Consider the following 27,596-nt stretch of genomic DNA (forward strand, 5'->3'; position numbering starts at 1 on the left):
TATAATTTATTCAGTAATCTAACATGGCAAGTGGTTCCAAATTAAATAAAAATGAAATGGGAATATCTACGTCCCAGAATTGGTACCCTCAAAATAACCAAGTAAGATATCATGGTACTATCAACTTCCACTGAATGACTCTCAACAACATAAGAGTTAAAATAAGTCAGCATGACCAAAGTCATGATAAGTCACATTCTCCTCCATTTATATTGGCCTCAATTCACGATACATCTGAAGAGGCAAAACAGAGCACTTTTAAAATATGCACAGAAAATAAATGAATGTGGGGATATCTCCCATGTTACCTCAAAAGCACACATAGTATTAAAAAATGCAATTACAATGAGAGAGATATATAAAATAAAATTTATTAAAACCCATTCGAGTTTTTGGAAATCAAAGTCTTCCTCACCTCTTAGGCAGTACTCAGAGTCCTCCAAACAGGGAGCTACACTTTCAAAAACTCAGTCCTGAATGAGTGACCTATACTCAAAATTATCAATTCACACCTTTCATGACCTGCCCATGGAAGCGACCTCACAAACGAATGCTTCTCCGGACGCATTCTGATATGCACAAAACATCAAAAGGTCATGAACCCTGTCTCCATCACGAACTCTGTCTCCATGAGAAGGCAAGATCACCCACGGATTTTCTCAGCACTGACACACTGACTCGTCAACAGAAAAGCCTTAATCAGGAAACACGTAGGCATTGACTTAAGCATTTCACTTGCCCAGAATATCTCAAGCTAACCCAAAAATGCATTACCAGCAAAGTATATGTATATTGTAACTATATCATAAGCTTTTCAGCGCTCGGCAACCACCATCGTGCCAACCTCGTCACGAGAGAAGCAACAAGTTCTATTCCCCCGACTCATGCACCAGCTGAAGAGCAACACATGGGGCTGGCTGGCTCTTGGGTGGAATGGTTCTTTGCACATAGTTTCTCTGCACATTTGACCTCCCAACACTACACACAGCATGACAACTAAGACCACCACCAAAAGGAATATCGATGAGAGAATGCAGTGCTGTGGAACAAAGAAGTCATCTCCAGGCAGTGGGAGAAGTGGAAGAATTGCAGTTATCCCCCCACCCCCGCCAGGAGAAGGGACAGGGATAACACTGTGTTCCCCACGAAGGTGACACATGAAGATACGACTACTCGAGTTGTACACCATCCTGCTCAGTACTTGGAATTTTGGTGTGATGATCCAACAAGCAGCATCGAAGAGGCGAGATCCTTTCAGCCAGAAGGCATCCAATGTATTATGACATCAGGTGGAGATTTGGCAGCTTGCACAAAAACTGCCGTGAGTCTTCGTAGAGGCCACTTGGACTCCAGCTGGGAATGTTGTAAAGTCACACTCTGAAGGTGTCTGATTCACATCCTAACAAGTCGACATTCCTAAGAGCAAAATTCCTACTGTCACAAACGTATCCGTCATGAAGTAAAGTACACCCTGTCTTATAATTAATAGCAGAGGACTGATACTGTTCACCCAAAATATACATAATCTCTACTCCATTCCATGTCACCATTGAACCATCAAAACTACTAGGAAAAGGCTGAATAATAAAACTGTGAAACGATTTCATGTCACTAACAGGAACCTCCACAAGCAACCCTCTATCAGACAAGCACACTTTCAAAACCGTATAATAACAATACAAATTCTCCCCAGTGAAAATGATTTGTGAACCATAAATATATGCTGAAAGGAAAGGAAAAAAACAACAAAACAGACCAAAATTAGATAAACCAAAATCTATAAACTTCATGGACAAGCATCCTCCCAGCTCGAAAACCCCAAATTACATTTCTGGGAAAAAAAACAACGAACCCATCAATTCCCCTTTAAGCTGTCCTCTTGATCTTAGATATATGTGTCAACCTGGACAATCCCGTTTTTTTCATCTCGAACAACAAACCTATTCCCTTTCTTTATTTCCACAACCCAAAATGGACGCTCAAACTTAGGCCCTAATTTATAATTCAACTGACTCCTGACATTTATCTTCAAAAAAACCCCTGTCAACAACAGCAACTTCAACATTATCTTGCTTTGAATTGCTCCTATCAACCATTTCCTGCATCTTCAACTCAAGATCCCTAGCAAGGTGTGCATATTTCTCCTTAGCATTAGAGACCAACGCTCTAACCATATCATCACAATGAGACGGAATAGATAACAAATCAAACACGCCTCGTGCTGAGTAACCAAAGACTGCCTCAGTGGACGACATCACAATAGTATCGCCAACCATAGCATTAATGCTATGCCGAATCTGTGCGATATAACGACCCCAATTCACACCATTACCCCCTACAGTGATTCTGAGAGCCTCAATAACTTTCCTGTTGGCTCATTCACATAACCCATTAGCTTCTGGTCTATACGGAATAATGGTTACTTTCCAAATTCCCATGACCTCCGCAAGACACTCTAATGTGTTATTCACAAATTCTCTCCCATTACCTGTACAGTAATAAGTATCTCAGGAACCCCGTAATGACAAATAAATCCATCAAAATACACGACCGCTGTCTTATGCTTCAAAGGGAAAATCTCTACAAATCTAGTTAATTCATCCACAATAACCAACAAATGTCTGTTCCCGTAATTAGATTCACAGAAATTGGAAAGTATGTCCATATGGACACGCTGAAAAGGTCAACTGGGGGTAGGAAACGAACCCAATTTACACAAAGTAATCCTCGCTGGCTTGCATGCATTGCAAACTGAACATCCCCTCACAAAATCCTCCACTGATGTGAGCATGTTCTTCCAAAAAACTTCCTCCATACAATATGATATGTCTTCTCAATACCCGAATGTGGACTACCAAACCTACAATGAACAATATCCAAAACTGAATGTGCTAGGCTCTTTGGAACAACTATTTGTGTTGTATGTCCTTTATCTTCACTACTCCTCAGCTTATATCTAATTTTCCTAACTAAAAATTACCCTCTAACTCTAGATCCACAAAAGGTAACCTAAAACCCTTTCTAACTAATCCCCTCTAAGAAATGCCTCTGCGTCTGCCAAAATTTCATCCTCATCCTGTTTAGCCTCCACTAAACTAATATCTCAGTCTATGCAATCCCCTGATACATAGTAAACATGAGAGCCATCTGTATCATAAAAACTCCTACAGTACTAAGACCATCAGCTACAACATTATGCCTACCTTCAATATACCTAAGCTTGGCGTCAAAATCCCTAATTGTCAAAAACCACCTAGCTCTCTTAGGAGAAAGATCCGGCTTATTAAAAACATCCAACAATGGCTTATGATCTGTAAGAACCTCAACTTTGTTGCCCAACAATAACATCTTAAAATGAACCAACTAGACACTACCGCAAACGCCTCTCTGTCCGTCATGCACAGATATCTCATTACTCCCTCTTGTCTTAAACTTCCTACTGTAGAACGCGATAGGATGCAATTTACCCTCAAACTTCTGCCCAAGGCAAGCTCCTATGCCTTCGTGACTGGCATCTGTCACCAACATGAAAGGTTGCTTGAAATCTGGAAACTTCAGCACCAATTTTTGAAAGGCCGACTGTTGCCATTCACCCCACACAAACTGCACATCATACCTCAACACGCCTGTCAACAGAGACGATAGGGTGGAAAAACCTTTAACAAATCTCCAGAAAAATCCCACCATGCCCAAGAAAGAATGAATCTGCTTCTTATTTTTAGGAGTAGGAAAATCCACAATCTCCCTAACCCTGTCCCCATTTACCCTGACACCTTCCTTAGAAATAACACGACCCAAATATACTATCTGCTTCTTCAAGACATCACACTTGGCTAATTTAATCTTCAAACCCACTAACCTAAGTCTTCTAAGAATCTCCCTAAGTACCTCTAAATGTTCCTCTATAGAATCAGTGGCAATCAAGATATCACTGCCTTTTTCCCTTTAACTGACCAACCTCCCGAAAATTTTCGCCCATCACTAGATCCCCCTGATGAACTGCCTTGATGAGCTTTCTTACCTAAGTTACCAAAACTCTGAAATGCAAGTCTGACATTATCCCGATTAAGAGACGGACAAGACCACCAAGGGTGTTCAAAACTTACAACTGCCACAATACTTGACTCGGCAAAAACCTCATAATGTGTCCCTCCACACAACAATCAAAACAACGAAACTGTGACGTCTGAGAACTCAACTCAACTACTGATTTCTGGCCCTTCCAGACTTTAACAAAACCCCTTTAAGCTGTGGACTGAATCTCCACACCCAACAGCATCATAAGCTGTCCTAAGATATTCCTGGAGAGCCGACTACGTCTTGCACCTGGCGAATTGATGACTGCGATAACGATAACTTGATAACCTAAATCACCTTTATTAAAATCTAATAGAGCCGTAGCTTCTCTGAATGCTACTATGTCATCTGTAATCCCCTTAGCATTTAGAAAACTGTTAACACTCTCAATAAAAAACTGCACTGGTTGAGAAAGAACCCCGTCCACAAACCCTTGGAATGGACGAACTCCTGATGCGACCGCTGTGATTCTATGAAGGAAAGTCTGATCATCGCCCCTCTCCAGCGATTTTCCCAACTCATAAGAAAGGAAACTCGCCCCCTTCCCAAAAAAAAAAAAAGAAAGGATTCTCTCCAAAAATCCCCACACAGGAAGATCCCCACAATATTAATATCCCTTTATTCCAACAATTAAAAAGAAGTACTATTTAAACCCACAATTAATTCATAACCCTAGGGGAAAAAACATAGCTGGGCTGTGCGCACAGCTGACTGCAAAGTAGGTCAAGATGAACATCGGGTAGTGAAGGGCAAACAAAAAAAGCACACAGTCAACCCTACAGTAAAGAAAACAGGACTCGAGCAAATGGAAGAGGGATGAGACAGACAGAGAAATCACTGAGCGCAAAACCTCTGAGATGTGTCTGCTTCAACCTTGGTTGGCAAGGCGAAAATTGCAGAGTAAGCTCACACCCCAACTCTGGCCCCAGTTACAACACCCCCTCACATGTGCACGTATGTAACCAAAATAAAACACGTATGTATGTAATTACAAAAAAGGTTTAAAATCTAAGAAATGCTTACCCGATAGCTTAAGAAATATTTATTCCCAATAAAATAACTGCCAAATAATTATCAATACAATAACCCAAGTTCCTCAAAAATAATCAAAATATTAAAACAAAGTATTCCATAATCCCCAATTAGTTCCTAAACACTGATGCAAACTGCTGATCACACGGGGAAAAAAGTAGAAGTCTACCCCCCCCCAACACACACATAGAAAACGTGCTCAAAGAGAATGGGAAGGAAGCGGTATACTCCGCCCACTAAACTACATCACAAGTACATCACTTCGCACAGCAACTGCAAGTCACTTACAACATAATCAGAAAAAAAAAACTCGCCCTTAATCTGGCTTATTCCCAACTAAGCCTTTATTACAACCAACCAAAAAGAGAACACTTACGTAATACTATCCCCCCTTCTTCGTCCACCACCTGCACCGCAAAAGAACCCAAAAACCATTCCTAATCTGCAAAGAAATACATGCTCCACGCACATCTTTTGACCCATAAACACACCCACTTATCACACAAGACCATTAGCAACTGGCGATGAATCACACCTCTTCTCCCGGTCGAACCAAAAATCCTAGGTCATCAAAGTAATACCAACCAAAAGTCTTAAACATTATTGGAACATCCTATTCCGGCCTAATGTCCCCATCATCAGTCCCTTTAGAAGCTGTTAAAGGGCATAAGGTCAAAAAGGTCAGCTGCCACCAACTATTATGCCCATTAACAAGGTCTGACAGGGTCATGACCTCCTTCCACATGTGTTCTAAGAACAAAGTCTGAAAGGGTCATAACCTCCTTCCACATGTGTTTTAAGAACAATGTCATGTCAACTTATTTCTCAAAGATTCTCCAGTAGCAATGGCCAGTCTGCGTACTAGATCAGCACATTCTCTCTCTCTCTCTCTCTCTCTCTCTCTCTCTCTCTCTCTCTCTCGTCATCCAAGTCACTAACTGAACTAAGGAAGAACAGTAAACACATGACTACCAAAATATATAATTTATTCAGTAATCTAACATGGCAAGTGGTTCCAAATTAAATAAAAATGAAATGGGAATATCTATGTCCCAGAATTGGTACCCTCAAAATAACCAAGTAAGATATCATGGTACTATCAACTTCCACTGAATGACTCTCAACAACATAAGAGTTAAAATAAGTCAGCATGACCAAAGTCATGATAGGTCACATTCTCCTCCATTTATATTGGCCTCAATTCACGATACATCTGAAGAGGCATAACAGAGCACTTTTAAAATATGCACAGAAAATAAATGAATGTGGGGATATCTCCCATGTTACCTCAAAAGCACACATAGTATTAAAAAATGCAATTACAATGAGAGAGATATATAAAATAAAATATATTAAAACCCATTCGAGTTTTTGGAAATCAAAGTCTTCCTCACCTCTTAGGCAGTACTCAGAGTCCTCCAAACAGGGAGCTACACTTTCAAAAACTCAGTCCTGAATGAGTGACCTATACTCAAAATTATCAATTCACACCTTTCATGACCTGCCCATGGAAGCGACCTCATGAACGAATGCTTCTCCGGACGCATTCTGATATGCACAAAATATCAAAAGGCCATGAACTCTCGTCTCCATCACGAACTCTGTCTCCATGAGAAGGCAAGATCACCCACGGATTTTCTCAGCACTGACACACTGACTCGTCAACAGAAAAGCCTTAATCAGGAAACACGTAGGCATTGACTTAAGCATTTCACTTGCCCAGAATATCTGAAGCTAACCCAAAAATGCATTACCAGCAAAGTATATGTATATTGTAAGCACCTCTGTTAGGTATGTATTGGCGCAAATACCTAGTTATCAGCACCGATAAGCGGAAATTGGCCATTTTTGGCGCCGAAAATTTACAGATTTTCATCGTTAGACAAGCGCCGTAAAACCGGATCTCTAATAACATAGCCTGCCAATACAGATGTATATATATAGATATATATAGATATGTATATAGATATGTATATATATACAAGTATATATATATGGAGCCTCGATGGCTCGGTTGGTAGAAGCAGCAACCTCAGACTTCATAGAAGTCTATGGCGAGGGTTCAATCCCTGCAGCCGACCGGTCAGAGAGGTGGACACTTTGCTATCCGTGTAGACACCCCGGGATTACGTATGTAATCAACGGATAGGTTTGTTGAAAGCAAATGGGTGTTACAGATTAATACACACATAAACAAAGCCACTCCAACACCTTCAAAAACATAACAGACACCTCACACGTCTCAAACTGTCAACCTACTCGCCCAGTTCTCCTCGCTGCTGGGAGAAAGGGAGCTGGGGATTTGGTAACATGTACACATTCGCTACCGGGGTCTAAGCGATGTCAGGCAGGGCAGCCGATTGAGGCTACGGCCTACCCCACCGCCAAATCAAAGTCCTTCAAAAGAAGGCATCGTGCTTACCCCATATATAATAATGGGAAAAATGCACGTTAAAGACGAAGAAGAAGAAGATACAAGTATATATATATACATATATATATATATATATATATATATATATATATATATATATATATATATATATATATATGTATGTATATATATATATATATATATATATATATATATATATATATATATATATATATATATATATATATATATATATATATATAGATAGATATATATGCTGTATATAGATATATATAGATACATATAGATATATACGAGGTATGTTCAATAAGTAATGAGAAAATGTCAGGAGAGAGACTATTTATTTTCATAAGCTTACACAACTTTGTCTCCTTCAAAATAATTCCCTCTCACAGCTACACACTTCTGCATGTGTCTCTCCCAATCCTGGAAGACCTCCTCAAAGTCCTTTTTCAGTAGTCCCTTCAGGTATCTTTCCGATGCCTCTTTCAGCTCCTCTGTTGACTGGAATCTGGTTCCCCTGAGGCTGTCTTTCATGCGTGGGAACAGGAAGAAGTCGCAAGGGGCTAGGTCAGGGCTGTATGGTGGGTGTTGTACCACTTTCATTCCCCTGTCAGCCATCCAGGTGGTCACCAGCGTTGACTTGTGGCATGGGGCATTGTCCTGGTGGAACCACCACTGACCACTCCTCCACTCCTCTTCGGTCAGAACTGTCTCTACTGTGCCAATACTAATACCAACAGCTTCAGATAGCATCCTCACAGATATTCGACGGTCTTGCATCACTAACCTATGCACTTCCTCAATGTTTTCCTCCTTGCGAGCTGGGTGAGCGGGTTCCGTTCTCAGCTACCACTCTATTGGTCGTGAGTTCGAATCTCCGACCGGCTAGTGAAGAACAAGAGGAATTTGTTTCTGGTGATAGAAATTCATTTCTCGCTATAATGTGGTTTGGATTCCACAATAGGCTGTAGGTTCCGTTGCTAGGTAACCAATTGGTTCTTAGCCACGTAAATATAAATCTAATCCTTCGGACCAGCCCTAGGAGAGCTGTTAATCAGCTCAGTGGTCTGGTTATACTAAGATATACTTAACTTTTTCCTCCTTGCGAGCACTTTTCGGTGCTCCAGACCAGGGTTCATCCTCAACCTGTTCATTTCCATCAGAAAATCTGTTAAACCACCGATAGAAACTTGCTTGGCTCATCTGTTCATCCCCATAGGCCTCCTTTAACATTCCATTAGCTTCTTGTTTGATTTTCTTAAGTTTAACACAAAATTTGATGGCGTAACGTTGCTACATGTTTCCCTGCATATTGACAAGTGTTCACAGATTGGCAAACCGGATCAGACTGGTTCCACCACGTTCACCGCTGCACTCAGACCTACAAATATAGAAAGTTGCCAGTTTGTCATTTTATAGAATATATGTACGTGTACTTCACCATGAAGTAGTACTTTGATCAAATCATATTTAGTGTCTCGCCTGACATTTTCTCATTACTTATTGAACATACCTTGTATAGATATACATATAGATACATGTATAGATATATATATAGATATAATTATATATATATATATATATATATATATATATATATATATATATATATATATATATATATATATATATATATATATATATATATATATATATATATATATATATATATATATATATATATATATATATATATATATATATATATATATATATATATATATATATATATATATATATATATATATATATATATATATATATATATATATATATATATATATATATATATATATATATATATATATATATATATATATATATATATATATTGGCAACCTACCACTTATCATTTGCTCTTTTATTCCCGTTTACAGTCTACCGAGGGTTTACTGCAAAGCCCTAGTGATTAAAGTAATGCAAATTTCAGCACAACCTCAGAATATATATATATTATATAGATATTATATATTAAATATTAAGTGGTTATTTTTGGTGTTTATTTGTCACCCTTGAATCTTTTTGCATACTCTGTACGGCTGATTCCACCCACTGTGGATTTTGCCCCTGGTAAAGGTGAATTCTGAATTCATGTTATTGTTATTAATTAGTGTAGTGGAAAGTTGTCCATTACAATATATATATATATATATATATATATATATATATATATATATATATATATATATATATATATATATATATATATATATCTCAAAGGCAGGAGCAGGCACTCAGGTGGTAGACAATTTGAAGTTCATGGACAGGCATTCTGTTCACTGTATACCCTGTATCCATTTATTAAAAAGCCAATGCTTTGTATCACTTGATACATTTTCCAGGAAGAGAATGCAATTAAAAATAAATACTGTAATGCTTGTACACATAATGTAAGGAGTATATACAGCATTTACTTATTACATCATAGTTATATCTAAAACAGAACAAATAGGGAAAAGACAAATAGCGAAAGACAGGGGCCACAAGACACCTACCCACACCGGTAGCACAAGGCAAACTGACAAGGAGGGTAAAAGTGGAAAAGATACACAGGGTCAAAACAGAAATTATTATGCGATGAACAGCTGTGCTGATGATGACTGGTGGTTGAGAGTAGGAACAGTTAGTTTAATCATTATGGATTCAAGGGTGGTTAGTTCTTCTATACTTCGTGCTCTTCTCACGATACTAAAGTCTTTAGCGTCTTTATGTGGTTTACATGTTTTGCTTTGATTCCTTATGTTCGACGGATCAGGATTTGATAGTCGGCTTCCCATTCTATAACTGACCCCCTGAGGAGAGGAAATCCGGATCTTCAGCAGTCTCTTGGTACATCCGATGTATGTGCCCAGATTACATCGGGGACAGTTCTATTTATAAATTACATTAGAAATGAAGAGGGGGGCTAATCTTGTCCTTAGAATGGAATAGGAATCCAATAGTTCGGGGGGTTCATCGGGATTAGTTTCAGATTAAGTGCAGTTAATTCTCTACTAAATAGACCGATACATTTTTTCGTGAATCTATATATCGTGTAAGTAAGGGAACTTGCATATAGACGTAATTTTGGAACATTAAGGACTGTGAGTGGAGGATTTAATTCAGATTAAGCAGTTTGTTAAGGGATCTATGGAATATTGCTAGTGGCAAAGTTATTTTGAAAATAACTGACAAGAAATGTAATTTCGTCATAGAAGGCAGACCAGCTGGAGGTCAGTGTAAAGGCCCTATGGAGAAGAGTAAACATGGAATTCATTTAAAAATTAAAAAAAAAAAAATCGGATCTGTAAAAATTGGTACCTAGACCAGTGAAAGTGCTCTTTCTAAAGATGCTGGTATGGAAACCTCTCTCATCCCTAGTGACTCTGAGATCCAGGAAGGGGAGCGAGCTTTGGGTCTCCTTTCCAACAGTGTATTTAATATTGGGTGTTGGATGTTTAAATATTCTAAAAAAAAGAAAAGTGTCAACTTGGTAGTCATGTCTAAAGAGAGCGAAAGTAACATCAATGTAGCATTTATAAAATAATGGATGGGAATTGAGAGGACAATTGTCCAGGATTCGCTCCTCCAAGGAGTTCATGAAGATGTTAATGAAGGTCGGTCCTAGTGGACTCCCCATTGCCATCCCCTCCACCTGTCTGTAGAGGGTACCGTCAAACACGAAAGTTCTAACAATGATTTAAATTGGTTTTTATTACAATGATTAAAAAGGGAATTCTCAGGGGAACAACTTATTTAAAATAATATCTATGGTCTCTGCCAATGGGATGTTTGTGAACAAAGATTTGACCTCAAAACTTGCCATAAACAGATCCGAGTCTTCTTTAATAATTTCATTTTTAAAGGTGACCGAGTTTTTTAATGTGTAATAGTTATTAGTCAGTGGCTGGAGTAGTGGAACAATTAATTTTGTGAATCCATAATTGGGGGTATTCATGGAGGGTAGAATAGGTCTTAATGGAATCCCTTCCTTACGTATTTTAGGCAATCTGTAAATAATTCCGTATGATGATCCTGTAACGAAGAGGTTTTGATATGTATTTTCGTCTATTGTCTTATTTTGTTTTAGTGTCCTTGAGAATTGATTGATTTTGTCCTCAGGCTTGGTTATATTATAAAGGTCAGGGGTAATGACACTCTCAAATTTGGATGGGTCACTTAAGATAACATTCATTTTCTCGGCGTCCGGACAATTCGATACTGGACAATTTGGTCCCGGAAAATTCGGTACAGGGACAGTTTGGTACCGGACAATTTGGTACCAGACAATTCAGTAACCGAAGGCTTTTAACTAAATTACTCATCTGAGATATGAAACTATTATTCCAAGTCCAGTGGTGATGACCCATTCATTTATATATTTTTGGCCTATTCTAAAGTATAGCATTGTTCATTGTTACTGTGGTCAGTTTTTTTTTTTTTTTAACCGAGAGAATTTTAGTATCAGTTATCAGCCCAGTGGGCCATGAGGTACAGAATGGCCACTTGCAAGTTTGTAAATTCGGAAAGGGGAAGAAAGAAATTGGTCAATAGCAATAACTACCTTTAACATAACATAAAGAATATACTGATGGTTCAAAAATATACTGGCGTTGTGAAAATTGCTCTTGCAAAGCTCAACTTCAGACAGATGAATATTTTGAAATACTGAAGACGATTGGAAATCATGATCACAGTGCGACTGCAGCAGAAGTAATGCAAAGTTTGTTATCTCAAATATAAAGTAGAAGTCAATTTCAAGTCTAACTCTCCCTCGTTCAATTATAGTTGAAGAACTTGGAAAATTAAACGAATGTGCACTGGCTGAAGTGCCAAGAGTTTCACATATCAATCGGATTGTTAGATGTTGTAGATCTATTGAACCCAATCATCCACCGATTCCTCAGACGAATGTTGGCTTCTCTATACTGCAACAGTAGTCCTTGTCTTGATGATGGATCCATGTTTTTACAGTTCGACAGTGGCTTCCATGACCCAAAACGAATTTTAATTTTTGCAACTGGTGGAGCCCTTGAAAATTTGAGGCGATGAGGGAACTGACAGGAGACAGAACTTTCAAGAGTTTTCCTACCATATTCTTTCAGTTGTATTACATATTTAAATTAACAACTTCAGTGCCCCAAGATTATATGCTTTACTACCTGATAAATCCTAAACCACATATGGCAGATTTTTCAGAAAAGTTATATACTTGGTTAACCCTTAAACACCGAGCCTCTATTTACAAAAGTGTCTGTCGTATGCCGGCGGGGTTTGAGAGTTAGCGCTGAAGCGGAAAGAAAGTTTTTTAAAGAAATCACAGCACACTTAGTTTATAAGACTAAGAGTTCATTTTTGGCTCCTTTTTTTTCTCATTGCCTGAAGTTTAGTATGCAACCATCAGAAATGGAAAAAAAATATCATTATCATATATAAATATAATAATATATGACAGCGCGAAAAAAATTTCATATATAATTGTATACAAATCACGCTGTGAGCAAAATGGGTAAAGCTAATGAGTTATTTTTTTTTCGTTGTACTGTACACTATATTGCCATGATTTTGGTATATAACAAATTGTAAAACGATCAAAGCAACACAGAGAAAATATTATCACAAAATGATGCATGAATTCGTAACGCGAGGACGTAAAAAAATGTTTTTTTTTTAAATTCACCATAAATCCAAATATTGTGCTAGAGACTTCTTGTTTGTTGCAAAATGAAGGTAAGTGATTGAATATTATTAGAATGTAAGAGTTTTAGCTTACAATTGCATTTTTCGACCATTTCGGTCGAGTCAAAGTTGACTGAAGGTTGAAATTTTGGCACTTACTGTGATTTATATGAAAATATTTCAAAATTGATAAAAGCTACAACCATGAGTTATTTTTTGTTGTATTCTAAATGAAATTGCACACATTTTCATATATAAAACGTTATGTAACGGCTAATGTAAAATGGTGCAAAAATTACAACAAAGTGACTAAAGAATTTCTGAGATTTTCAGCAGAGTTAGCGTGCGCGGACATAAGGAAAAAGTTTTTTTTAAAAATTCACCATGAATCAAAATATTGTGCTAGAGACTTCTCGTTTGTTGCAAAATGTAGGTAAATGATTGAATATTACTAGAATGTAAGAGCTTTTAGCTTACAATTGCATTTTTCGACCATTTCGGTCGAGTCAAAGTTGACCGAAGGTTGAAATTTTGGCACATCGTGATTTATATGAAAATATGTCAAAATTGATAAAAGCTACAACCATGAGTTATTTTTGTTGTACTCTACATGAAATTGCGCACATTTTCATATATAAAACTTTATGTAACGGCTAATAGAAAACTGTGCAAAAATTACGACAAAGTGACTAAAGAATTTCTGAGATTGTAAGAGCCTGACGCCGTCTCTTCCAAACACGTGTTCGTGTTTCGTGTGTTCGTCGTCCATCGGAATGGCGAGACGTTTGGCGTCTTCATAAACAGAAACATACACACAGTTTGATACAGAAGATTCGTTGGAACATTATGAGTACATGATTAACATGCTTGCATGGCAATGCAAGTAGTGGTGATTGTACATACATCAAGACAACAATGGTTAGGGAGAAACAGACGGAAATATTGTATGGTTGAAATCGCGTTCCTTTAGAGAAAGAAAATGAGATGCTCTTGTTGTCTTGTCCACTCCGATGGACGACGAACACACGAACACACACGTGTTTGGAAGAGACGGCGTCAGGCTCTTACAAGATTTTCAGCAGAGTTAGCATGGACATAAGGAAAAAGTTTTTTTCAAAAATTCACCATAAATCGAAATATTGTGCTAGAGATTTCTCGTCTGTTGCAAAATGAAGGTAAATGATTGAATATTACTAGAATGTAAGAGTTTTAGCTTACAATTGCATTTTTCGGCCATTTCGGTCGAGTCAAAGTTGACCGAAGGTTGAAATTTTGGCACTTATCGTGATTTAAATGAAAATATGTCAAAATTGATAAAAGCTACAAACATGAGTTATTTTTTGTTGTATTCTACATGAAATTGCGCACATTTCCATATAAAAAACTTTATGTAAAGGCTAATAGAAAATGGTGCAAAAATTACGACAAAATGACTAAAGAATTTCTGAGATTTTCAGCAGAGTTAGCTGATGCTTTCTTTTGGGATAAGAAAGAAATTTGCGCATGAGCAGCTGGGTCACGCTTGCAAACAAAACAACAGCATGATCCGTGAACTTCCAGCATCCCTCAAGGCGCGTGATTTAAAATTTTTCGCAAACGAGGCCTATAAGTATTTTTCCACAAATATTTAAAAAAAACTTTTTGTAGTCGACGTATTTTACGTCCATCGGCACTCAACAGACAACTTTTGTCGACGTAAAATACGTCCAGTCGGCGTTAAAGGGTTAATAATGAAGGACCTGGAAATATAATCATGGACACTGAAAGAGCCGCACAAATACGTTTTCAGATGCTGTCCTGAAAACAAATTTGTTGTGCTGTTTGTGAGGAGAAGGGGTGACAGAAGAAGGAGACTAGATTCAAAATTTTCAATTGAATCATGGAATGTATATGAACAGTACATAAGAGAAGAACCGCATACTATCAATAGTTTGGAAGCATTTCACAGTATGTTAATCAAGGCAGTCTCCAATAACCATCCAAATATTTGGACTCTCATTGACACCCTTAAAAAAGAAGACATATTGGCCCCCCCAAAAAAGACACAAGTTGAAACAAGGAGAGAAACTATTTCCAAGGAAAAAATACAAGGACTGCAACAAGCGCATCCTGCATCTGGTACAGAATTATGATTCAACAAAGAGAAAAGATTGTTAAAAGGGATCATTTTATTTTACTAAACATTAATTTTATAAATTCTCTTCTTTTTTACCACTGATAATGAAACAATCTATATACAGTGTGTGTTTGTTTTTCTTTTTAATGACATTAATGGTACCGAATTGTCCGATACCGAATTGTCTACTGCCAAATTGTCCTAGTACCCAATTGTCCGGCACCAAATTGTCCAGTATCAAATTGTCCTAGCGCCCATTTTCTCCACATAATCAGGTCTGTCAAGAATGACCGTGCCTCTACCTTTGTCCAGGCCCGTAATTATTAGGGCTCCATCTTTGGCTAATTTTTTAAGGGTATCATAGTCATTCCTAGTAAGGAAGGGGGCCCATCTAGTTTTAAGATTATTAAAGGAGCTGTAAGCAAGGGCTGAAAGTTGAGTTCTTAGAAATTCAATGTTTTTACAGAAGGGGGGTTTGATTATTCTTTGGAAGAGCGATTTAAGGGGTAGAAAAAATCGCTGGTAATTTAGTCAGTAATTAGGTAGTCAAAAGTCTAGCCCTAGTGATAGTAGAAATTCTTCTCTTTTGGATAATATGCGCTTAGAAAAATTAAACACGGAGTGGATATTGCCTAAATTGTTCAACTTCCTAAGGTGTCTTTCTTCAGTGGTTTGTATGAAGAAGGTAATTGTCTTGTTAAATAAGTTGTTAAAATGACAGAGTCCAACAAAGTCAAAGAGTCATAAACAATGTCCTACTGTATGTCTAATCATAATGTCATGTGCACGATTTAGCTTTCTGGATTTGGAATGGATCTCCAGTTCTAGAAGGTTCCTTGTGGCGTCACTGTAGAATTCCGAGTTGTATAGGGAAGCCTTGTACACTTTGAACTTAACGAATTTGGGAATAATATTATTTGATTGGCAGTATCGCAAGAAATTCAGATCCAGGTTTAGTTTGTTGTATTTTTTGGTGTGTTTTTCCATGCTCTTTTGTCTTTTCTTTATTACTGATAAGCCAAAACATTTTATTACCCATGAGACCCAAAATGGCACTGATGTGAAGTGGCCTGTGCATTTTCAGGACTTCAATATTTTCTTCGAGTGTTTAACTCATAAAATACTGTATTTGAATGCTATTCACAGGAAGAAAACATGTAAACATTTGGTAATCATAATATACAATAGTAGACCTTCCACTTTCCTTGATTTACCCCGAGGAATGATGGTCTGAGGGGGTCGGGGATGGCAGCTGCAGCTTTCTCTGAAAGGCCTTTCCTACTGGGGCATTGCCTAATAGCCTCCACCCGTGAAGTTGGAGGGAGGCCACCGCCTGATGGTACCAACCATTGTGTTCTTGTTTCAGCAACATAGGAGTGAGAGGAAGTTCCCTTGGTATGTCCACTAGTAGATGGAGGAGATCCGCACAGCATTCTGCTTGGGGCCACCTTGGTACTACGAGGGTTATCCTTAGCCTCCGGGACACAAACAGCCGGTATATGACTTCCTAAGTTGACTGAATGGGGAGAATGTGTACACATCTATGTTGTCTCAATGGGTGCTGGAAGGTGGTTAGGTATCGGAGAACAATGCAATGGAGTTTGTTGTTCCTCACTGTGGCAAACAGATCTAACATGGGGCCCTCCTACAGGATCAACAACTTATTCCAGCGACCATTCTGTATCTGCTATCTGATCTGCCCTGCTTAACCCTTACAGGATGGGCTAAATATATATTAAGCACAACCCTAGACCAGGCAAACTTTAAGGTTGGTCAATTTAAGAAAAACACATCAATAGAAAGAGCAAGATATGTAAATGCACATGATGTAAGAAAAAAAATTCTAAACATTTTTCTGTACCTTCCACAGTTGAAAGCGAATATTTACAACTTGTAAATATTTACATATGCAACTTTTACCAAGTTAAACATGTTTTTTCTAATAGTTTATTTTTCGTAAAATTATAATTACAGCTCACACAATATCACAACAGATAAGAACTAAAATCAGCAAAAATTCTGAGTATATTTATTGTAAATTTGTAAAAGATTTACTGATATGGGGAGATGCAGTACCTTTACGTAAGGTTACCATGTTTTTTCTAATATTTCTTTGCAAAATTACAATTATAGCTGACTTACTATCATAAATGATAAGAATTAAAACCAACAGCCAACCCTGGGTATATTTATGTGCAAATAAATAAAAAGACATCCTGGGATAGAGAGGGGCAATACATTCACCCATCAAGTCTCTAGGCACACTGATCCCCTCTCTCCTGTGCTGAACTGCCCGAGTTGCCATAATTCATTTACCGCCCACTGAAATGATATGAACATCTTTCCCACTAAATTCATCTAAGCCATGTAGCATGTAATATTAATACAGGTAGTGCTCGAATTACGATAATCTGCCTTATGATAATTTGACTTTGCGATGGGGTTAGCAATTAATACCAATACGACAATTCTAGAAAATATTCTTAAATTCTGTGCGGGCGCAGGCAGCAGCGTACAATCAGGCAGCGAGAGAGACCAAATCACAATAGACCAACTTCTTTTCCTCCATCTCTTTATCTCATCTAGTTAAAAAAGTAAAAGAAAATGATAAAAGTATTGTTAGTAACGTTATACCCGTGTAAATGCGTACAGCCATAAACAACCAAACGAAAAACTGTTGTTTTGCTAATAACGAATCAGATACCAACGGCCTGCATTTCATCCATCATACAGTAATAAACAATTACCACAGTTATGTTACAAATGAAGTTAAGTAGAATAGGACTGATATATTTTTACATTATACCCTTATTCGATATGGATAAAAGATCGGCAAGGAAACATACTGCTAAATTTAAGCTGCAAGTTTTAGCTGAAGCTGAGATAACAATGTTCAAACTGCTAATAACTATAAATTATTGTGCATTGGCAACATGGGTGAAACTCAACCGTAATTAAAATCGGAGAGAAAGTATTTTAATCAAAACTACTGGTCATGAAAGAACACATATTACTGCTGTTTTCGCGCTGATAAAAGATAAATGCGTAAAGCTCATATTATGATGAAATCAAGTGTAAATAGCAAACGGAATCTTGATTTTTTGTTACACAGAACAAACATGCCCCAAACGGACAACGTCATCTATTAACGAAAAAAATAGCTAAATTAATTTAACAACAAGGCGTATTTAAGTTATATTTCGACTTAAAAACTCTTCGCATAACGAAAAATAACCTTGTCCCATATAAATAAAGTATCTAAAGATTCATTTATGCTACCTTGTCCCATATAAGTACAGTATCTAGAGATTCATTTACGCAAACTAGAAGCAAGGAAAGTGCTCTGAACTGAGTTAAGTACAATGAAATAAACTTACCACATAATCGATTTCCAAACCAAAACATTTATCACTATGATCGCAATTTATAACATAAAAGCAATATGAGAACACATACATTACTGGATACAGTGAAGTAAAGCACAACTTTTTAAAAGATCCATGGAAAAGATGCATATTCGGCATGTTGATGTTTGTATAATACGATATGTGAATATAGAGTACAGTATAATGTAGGCTAGGCTACCATATATACATGCGATATACCAGAGTGTAGGCTAAGCTAATTCTTGTTTGTTATTAAGTTTCTCTTTGTATTGAATTAACATAAGTCAATCTGCATGAACCTCCAGAATTAGCTGATATTAATCATCATTATACCATATATGTATAGAGTATACTTTATAGTAGGCTAGGCTACCATATGTATACATGGCACTGAACACCCTAGTGTAGGCTAGGCTATATTCAAAATATGTTTTTTCCAACAAAGGATGGGTTTTTTGGAACCTAACCCCATCGCAAGTAGGATAATGCTGTACTCATACGAGTTTGTCCGGCATTCACTCAAAAAAAAAAAGTTAAGTATACCTTAGTTTAACCAAACCACTGAGCTGATTAACAGCTCTCCTAGGGCTGGCCTGAAGGATTAGACTTATTTTACGTGGCTAGGAACCAATTGGTTACCTAGCAACGGGACCTACAGCTTATTGTGGAATCCGAACCACATTATAATGAGAAATGAATTTCTATCACCAGAAATAAATTCCTCTAATTCTTCATTGGCCGGCCAGAGACTCGAACTCAGGCCTAGCAGAATGCTAGCCGAGAAATTTACCGATTCGTTCAACGAGGCACTGCATTCACTCAAAACCTGTTATAGTTCCTCATATGATCATGTCCTTCCAGTAGGGGTTAACTGATCCACCATGATGTTCTTTCCAGGGATGCACCTGCTGTTAGTATAAGTCCCCGGGTTTCTGACCACTCATGCATCTCTACCGCCAGCTCATTCACTTCATGACATATGGTTTGTTCACATATGCCACCAAAGTGGAGTTGTCACTCATCACAATTGTGGCCTTGCCCTGGAGCAGGTTCTGGAAGTGTTGGAGCGCCATCCAGACTGCTCACAACTCCACGATGTTGACATGTTGCCCTTGTTGTTCCACATTCTAAGTCCTTGAAATGCAGTGCTGTTTAGGTGCGTGCCACATCCCCTTCCAGACAAATCTGAGTAGTATACCAAAATCTCGGGAGGTGGCCAACTTAGCTGCACTCCCTGCAGGTGGTTCCTTGGGTCTCTCCACCACCACAGGTCTTCCAACACCTTGTTCATCACATGTGTCATGGTATGACATAGTGTAAAATGGAACCGGTAGTTCCATTAATATGTAATGTGAATGGACTTAAGAAAAAGTATATATATCTGTGTGAGCACGAGAGGTGTTGTTTTTGAATCGCAGATCTAGTCCTTCAAGTCACACGTCAGCAAAACATGTCAGCAGAACATGTCAGCAAAACGTGTCAGCAAGCGTCCATGTGTTGTTTGGAAAACAGTATGTCAGCATAAGCCACGACCTCTTTGTTCTAAGCTGAGAACAGTCACGTAGGCAGCAAGAGATCCTTGGGAATGAGGTCATTGTGTGTTCGTGTGTGTGTAACTGATGAGTCTTGTTAATAATGTAGTGTGGAAGATTTAAGACAGATTAAAATGGGATATCCTCCTGTGTAGACCCACTGTTACCTTGTTGTACAATATAGTCCAGAATATAATCACACAGAATCCCATTATGGAGTTTGTCTAAGTCCTACTAGAATATTGAAGACGGTCCACACACCGTCAGATATGATGGTGTGTTTGGCTCAACGATTTGTGTAAAAGCAGCAATGGCGGGTGCCTGAGAGTTATGCTGGGTGGCTCTAACAATTTCATCACTTATGAGACAGGTGACTGGTTCCTCTATGTATGTTACTTTCTCACTGACTGTCTCCTGATCCAAAACAGTTTTCAATGTGTGTGAAGACCGATAGAATTTTCCTTGTGTGTGAAGACCGATAGAATTTTCCTTTTATAAACACTCCGTGTTTTGCGGGTGTCAAGATTACGTTATGTAATGACGTTGATGGATAACCCATAATAACTACTGGGTACATACTAATATTACTAATAACGATAAAGGTGTCCGTGAAAGTACGTTGTCCCAACCTGTATTGTATTTGAGTTGTTCCCACTACTTCCAATTCATTATTACCTATTCCTGACAAACGAATATTGGCGCGTTTGATAGGAAATTTTGAAAACAACAGGTGATGGGTACGTAAATCCATTATGTTACGTGGATTACCCGAATCAAAAAACAGGGTGAAATGTTTATGTTCTAAGCTAACTGCATGCAAGGTTGGCCGGATTTCTTCTGAACCAATAATAGCGTGAATTTTGCAAAAATCTACGGGACCACGCTCTGCATGTTTGGAAAAATCTACCTCAATTTCTGGAAAATTCCTGTCCTCACACATATCTTGGAGAAGATTAAATTTATTATTTGATTGAAAAAATGATGATAACCCAACATCACTCTCCTCCCCCATTAAGTTGGCTACGTGGTGCTTGCCTGTCCGCTGGCATTCTGAAAATTCACTGACCCCTGGTTATTTTGAACTGCTGGATTTGGATTTGATTTTCCTGAAGAACGGTTTGTCTGTGCTTGTTTCTGCCCTACATTACTATTCTGCTTGAATTGTTTGTTCTTTCCCCCATGGTATTGTTTCTTCCTAGTATCATTACCAGCACTTTGGGTATTTGTGTTATTGTTTGGACTCTTTTTCTTAGCGTTACACTGATAATACCCGTGATATGAACTGTTATGAACTGAACAATACCGTGTCCTACACTCATTTATCATGTGCCCTGGACGTTTACAATTAAAGCAAACGACATTTGATGAATTATTAGTGACCAAGTTAACCTGTTGCGGTGATGAAGAAACTTGATGTTTGTTTTCCTGTTTAGTAAAGGCCTGAACTATAGAAGGATCGAGATCTGTACACTTGGACAAGTGTTTCCGAATTTGTCTATAGATATCTAATTCTGTACTATCCGATGTTAATTTTTCATCAAAACACTTAATCAAAGGTTCAGGTAACATCGCTGTTATTAGTGTCAAATAACCTACAAAGAGATTTGGAACTGAGATGCGCATTACCATTGACCCAACTTGAAGCATCAAATTGCCCGTTATATTCTTCGAGCCTATCTCCTATCAGAGCTGCCCTATCCACCAAACTGAGATTAGTCATAAATGACACTTTTATTACATTACGTAAAGCAAGAACTTCATCCAATGCATCCTCACTCCCACAGATGGAATGCAGCTTGGTTTTGAAAGCATCCCAAGTGTTTGTTTCTTTAAAAGATATTCCCCTTAGGTATGCGCCCGCATCCCCTTTAGCATAGTCAATAAAACTCTTTGCCTCCTGCAATTGTATAGACTGATCGGTAATGGACTTTGCCACCAGGTGAACGTCTACAGACGAAATCCAAGACTCATCAACCTGTGTCAAAAATCCATTAACCCGACCTGCAAACGGTACAATTACCGATCTAGCATTAACTACCGTCAGTACAGGATTCTGTGGGGGAGCTGGGTTAGGGGGACTACCCCGACCTGGGTTTGGAGGATTCATCTTCTTATTAAGTCTCCTAGCCGCACGCCTATTCTCTAAGTGATCTTGAAACCTATATGAATAAACATGGCCGCTACGTAACCTCATATATCTATACCAGGAACGCAAGTAAATCCCAACAGAGACTCATATATTCGCTAAAAAATAACATCACCTATGAAAAATGCATCATATAGTCCACTATCAATAAGTAATAAATGCACTTTCTGAAAAAGGAACAGAGTTAACCATGTGTCAAGAGTAAAAATTAAAGAGTACAAAATAAAAAATTAGATACCGGGAACCGCTACTTCTGCAAGGAAAGAGTATTAATCTATGGCACCGCTCACCTTATATCAGCAACCTGCCACCCGAGTCAGGAACAACTGCAAGATGAGATTATTCAGTGATAGCAGCTCCTTTAACTGATCTTATAAGGAAGGATGTAATTTTTAAATGGGAATCCCAACATCAAATCGCTTTTGATACCTTGAAAGAGAAAATGAGTTCTGCTCCTATTCTAAAGTTTCCCGATTTTACTAAAGAATTTATTATTGCAACCGACGCTTCAGACCAAGGGGTAGGGGGTGTGTTACTCCAGTGGCATGACAACAAGTTTTTTCCCATTGCCTTTTATTCTCGTAAACTGAAAACGTCAGAGAAGAAATATGCAATAATAGATAAAGAATGTTTAGCGATAGCTAATTCGTTGGTACATTTTAAATATATAATTTATGGGTACAGTGTTAAGGTTCTGACTGATCATAAGCCCCTTACTGATTTTTTTAAAGGTTTCAATCATAGCCCTAAAAGAACTCGGTGGCATATGATTATCCAGGACTTTGGAGCTAAAATTGGATACTTACCCGGTAAAGCAAACGTAATAGCCGATGCGTTATCACGTAATCCCGTACCAACTCAATCATTTCCATTCGATGGGCTAGAAGAAATTCCAACTTCTTCGCAGGCCATGAAAATTGCTATCGAAAATGGTCAATCCTTAGCCCAAACAATAGAGAATATTACAGATATAGGATGGAATGTAGATTCAGTATGACAAGAACAAGTGAAAGATCAGAAATTAAGAGTAATAATAGACGCATTAAATAGGAAGCCGGATGATAAGGAATATTTGAAGTATACTAACCAATATTTCTTGGTTAAGGATAACATTCTATGCCGATCTGTGGCTAGGAAAACCAGGAGTTCAATACAGTTAACTAACGACCAGGTGGTTGTACCGGTTACTTTAATACCAACCGTTCTGAAATGGCTTCAAAACCATCCTTTGCATGGTCATCCTGGGTTCGAAATAACGTCCCAAAAGGCCAAGTCTTTATTTTACTGGTCTACTATGTTAACAGATATTAGGAAATATATTAAAAACTGTGATATATGTTTCTGTCATAAGGGCCATACTAAGACTCCTGTACGTCTCGGAACTTACCCTGTGCCAGTAAACCTTTTGAAAGGGTACACCTTGATTTATTAACAGGTTTTTAATGGACAGACCAGGGGAATAAAAACCTCTTAGTGATAATAGACGCTCTTACACGGTATACTGAACTAATACCATTAAAAAGTAAAACAGCTATTGAGTGTGCTAGGAAGTTTTATGAGTGTTACATATACAGACACGGGATCCCAAATATGATAATCTCCGACTCAGGAGAAGAATTCAATAATCACTTCCTTAACTCATTGTGTGAGATTCTACAGATTAAGAAAATAAACACTATGATCTATCATCCTGAATCGAATGGTTTGGTCGAACGTGTTAATAGGAAGGTGTTAGACATACTGCGTGTAAACATAGGTGGTATGGACCCAAACTGGGATATTGCAATACCCACTGTGTCCAGTACCCTAAATAACAATTTTCATATTTCAATCCGTATGTCTCCCCATGAAGCTGTTTACAGGATACCTGCTAGGACACCTTTCCACATTCTCACACCTACAACTAATTTGTCAGATCCATTGAAGGATATAATAGATGTTAGCCGGAGTAGATTTCAGACACTTTATCAAAACCTCTTAGAAGCTCAAGTGTTAATGAAGAACGCACATGATAAAAAGGCTAAGGTCACAAAACCTTACCAAGAAGGAGATACAGTTTATGTACAGGTTTATGTTAGGAAGGGGCTAAATTGGAAGTTATTGCCTAAATTTGAAGGTCCTTTCACAGTTATAGAAGTTTTAGTGGGTAACCGACTTAAAATTCGGAATCAGTCCGATACAACGGATGTCCGAACTGTTTCTATCTCTCATGTGAGGGCTTAAGACAATGGTTTGTTATGGAAAAATTAATTGTTCTGAGATATATTTTTCTATTAAACTTTATATATCATTTGAGTTGTGCAATGTTTTTTAAATACATCATTTACAAAAGATTTTTTTTTATTGCAGGCTCCAACATGAAGCTTGTCAATTTATACCCTGCACTATTCCTATCAGTGTTTTTTGTGATTGGGAAGAGTTCTGAAATAACTTTACACCATGGTTCTATTGTGGAGGAAATGAATAATTTCTTTCTAACTGACAGTAATATAGTTTTAGAAGTCAATATGAACGCTATTTTTATTAGTGAAAATGATGTAATGGCTCTAAAATCGGAATTGACTCTTTTTGCTCAATCCCTTGTAGATTTGCATAAATCTTATTTATTTAACAATGATCCAACGTCGCCTAATCAAGTTAGTGACACGGTTAATATGCTTTTTTGGGAATTAAGGAATAAAACATGCGAAGCTGAAATCTTAGCTCGTGATTTGCTTATGTGGTCAATGCCTCATGAAGCTACAGAAAGGCGTAACCCACTTGTTTTAGCGGCATTAAACTTGGTTGGTTCAGTAGCTGGTCTTGGTTAGGGAATTTCTAATCGGCTTAAACTTCGCGATCAAGGGGTTAAAATCGAAAATCTCTTTCGAACATCAACAAAGGTATTAGCAGGAGAACTAAACAGGCAAATTCAAGCTTTGAACGGCGTAATTAGTAAAGTAAATGAACAATCACGACGTTTCAATCAGGTTCATGACACTCAAGTACTATTAGCAACTTTGATGTATTACCATACTAAAATTGATCATGTATCCTCGAGAGTTTCAAGCTTTATTGAAAAATCAAAGGACTATGTGGAGGCCATAGCACTTGCTGCTAAGGGCGTTTTGTCTCCTCATTTGTTACCAATTAAAGATCTTGCTCAAATTATCAGTAATGCTCATGATAGAATGCGTTATGTTCCAGTAGTAGATTTTCATAAGATTGAATTTTATTACAGTTTGATCACAGTTAAAGTTGTCCTTAATAAGATCGTAATTGACATTCCTTTTAACCCATCAGATGCGTGGAAAGCATATAAGATTTCGCCTGTTCCTACGTATGTATCTAACGTCTCGACGCCTATTATTAATAACCCGTCAGCTCTAGTATTGGTTTCCGCCAATGAGGAAACTTTTACGGTAGTAAGAGATCAAGAACTGTTAAATGATTGCTATGATGTTATGGGTTTTAAGGTGTGCAGGATCAATTTGTTTGAATTCGGGAATATATCAAATATGTCCTTGGGTTCATGCAAATTGGACTTAGTACTTAACAGAACCTCTCCCCATACACGTGAACATTGTTTGGATGGTCTAGTCAGGTATCACGACAATCAGTTTCGTCACAGGCTCTTGAATGGAACTATTCATCTTCTCTGGAAACATGTTCGTGGTCAATGATGGTTGCACTCGTCAATGATGGTTCAACGTCGTTGCATGTTATACGTGCTATGGTTACTATCATCCGTGGGCGTAATTTCTTCATCAACACGTCGTGGGGGGACACCAGGCTGCAAGGTCTGACAATTCCCTACAGTAGGCCCGTCGAAAACGCTATTGCAGCATTGGACCTGCTATCTCCTGTGAACCGTTCTACTGTTCGCCACGACTTTATTCTCCTCTACGTGTTAATTGCCATAGGTATGCTACTAGGATCGGTGGGCGTAGCTGCCAGCGTAGCGTTTTGGAAGAGAACACGAGGACTGAAGGAGGACATTACGAAATCCTGTGGTGCAGGAGGTGCTCGTAGGTCCCCATTAGATATGAGTCATTGGGTGTATAGGGTTAAATAATGTGATAACTGGCCATTATTTTCATTAAAACCCGACTACACAGAGAAAGACTGAAAAGGTTTTTATTGCAGGGGTAATAAATGCGAGGAGAAGAAAAACAGTGGTGGTGATATTTACTATACATGAAAACCATAAACTTATACAATGGCTACATTTATTTCTTTAATAAAAAATAATACATATGTGTCAATATATACATGTTGTAATATATACATGGTGTGGCATGTTGGTCAATCAAGATATGCACTGCAGTTAAAAATCTGGATATCCATACTGGACAATCTAACAGGATAACTATGAGTTATGTCTGTTTCATCTGGTTTATATAAGTATTCTATTTTAAATAACCTTATCATTTGATTATTATTATTGTTTTGTCTGGATACATTTTTAGGCATATATGTATTCATGAAACTCGTGCACATAACTATAAAACACATTTCTACATATAATTTCTACATATAATCTTCATTCACATTATCAGTATACTGAATATTGAAAGTGTATTGTTTTTGCTTTGTTTTCTGAGTAGTTACAGTTAGCTCATGAGTGAATGTTTTGTTGATTTCGTTCCTGTTGTGTTTTTACGTTCCCGAGCAAATGTCATGGTATGACATAGTGTAAAATGGAACCGGTAGTTCCATTAATATGTAATGTGAATGGACTTAACAAAAAGTATATATATCTGTGTGAGCACAAGAGAGGTGTTGTTTTTGAATCGCAGATCTAGTCCTTCAAGTCACACGTCAGCAAAACATGTCAGCAGAACATGTCAGCAAAACGTGTCAGCAAGCGTCCATGTGTTGTTTGGAAAACAGTATGTCAGCATAAGCCACGACCTCTTTGTTCTAGGCTGAGAGCAGTCACGTAGGCAGCAAGAGATCCTTGGGAACGAGGTCATTGTGTGTTCGTGTGTGTGTAACTGATGAGTCTTGTTAATAATGTAGTGTGGAAGATTTAAGACACATTAAAATGGGATATCCTCCTGTGTAGACCCACTGTTACCTTGTTGTACAGTAGTCCAGAATATAATCACACAAAATCCCATTATGGAGTTTGTCTAAGTCCTACTAGAAGAACTTTACTATTTCTAAGACGTAAACTCAATTCAACCATGAAGAAACATTTGAAGATGCAATTCCATTTCTCTGACTGTATTGAAGACAGTCCACATAATCATATATAAATGGAGATACT

The 27,596-nt window shown here is 37.8% G+C and overlaps 1 protein-coding gene across 2 annotated transcripts in view; it reads right to left on the reverse strand.

The window, feature by feature from the left end:
• Window positions 1-27,596, reverse strand: part of pkaap (A-kinase anchoring protein pkaap) — a 539,141-nt gene that overhangs the window by 31,943 nt on the left and 479,602 nt on the right. Inside the window, exon 9 of one of the 2 annotated variants that reach the window (XM_067091662.1) lies at window positions 17,620-17,863. The exons of the other annotated variant lie outside the window; for it this stretch is intronic. Coding sequence (XP_066947763.1) covers window positions 17,860-17,863 — 4 coding nt within the window. The 3' untranslated portion in view covers window positions 17,620-17,859. Of the gene's footprint in view, window positions 1-17,619; window positions 17,864-27,596 lie in introns of those variants that run through there. 2 annotated transcript variants of the gene reach the window in all.

Source organism: Macrobrachium rosenbergii, chromosome 48 (assembly GCF_040412425.1).
Source record: "Macrobrachium rosenbergii isolate ZJJX-2024 chromosome 48, ASM4041242v1, whole genome shotgun sequence".
In the NCBI taxonomy this organism is placed as follows: Eukaryota; Metazoa; Arthropoda; class Malacostraca; order Decapoda; family Palaemonidae; genus Macrobrachium; species Macrobrachium rosenbergii.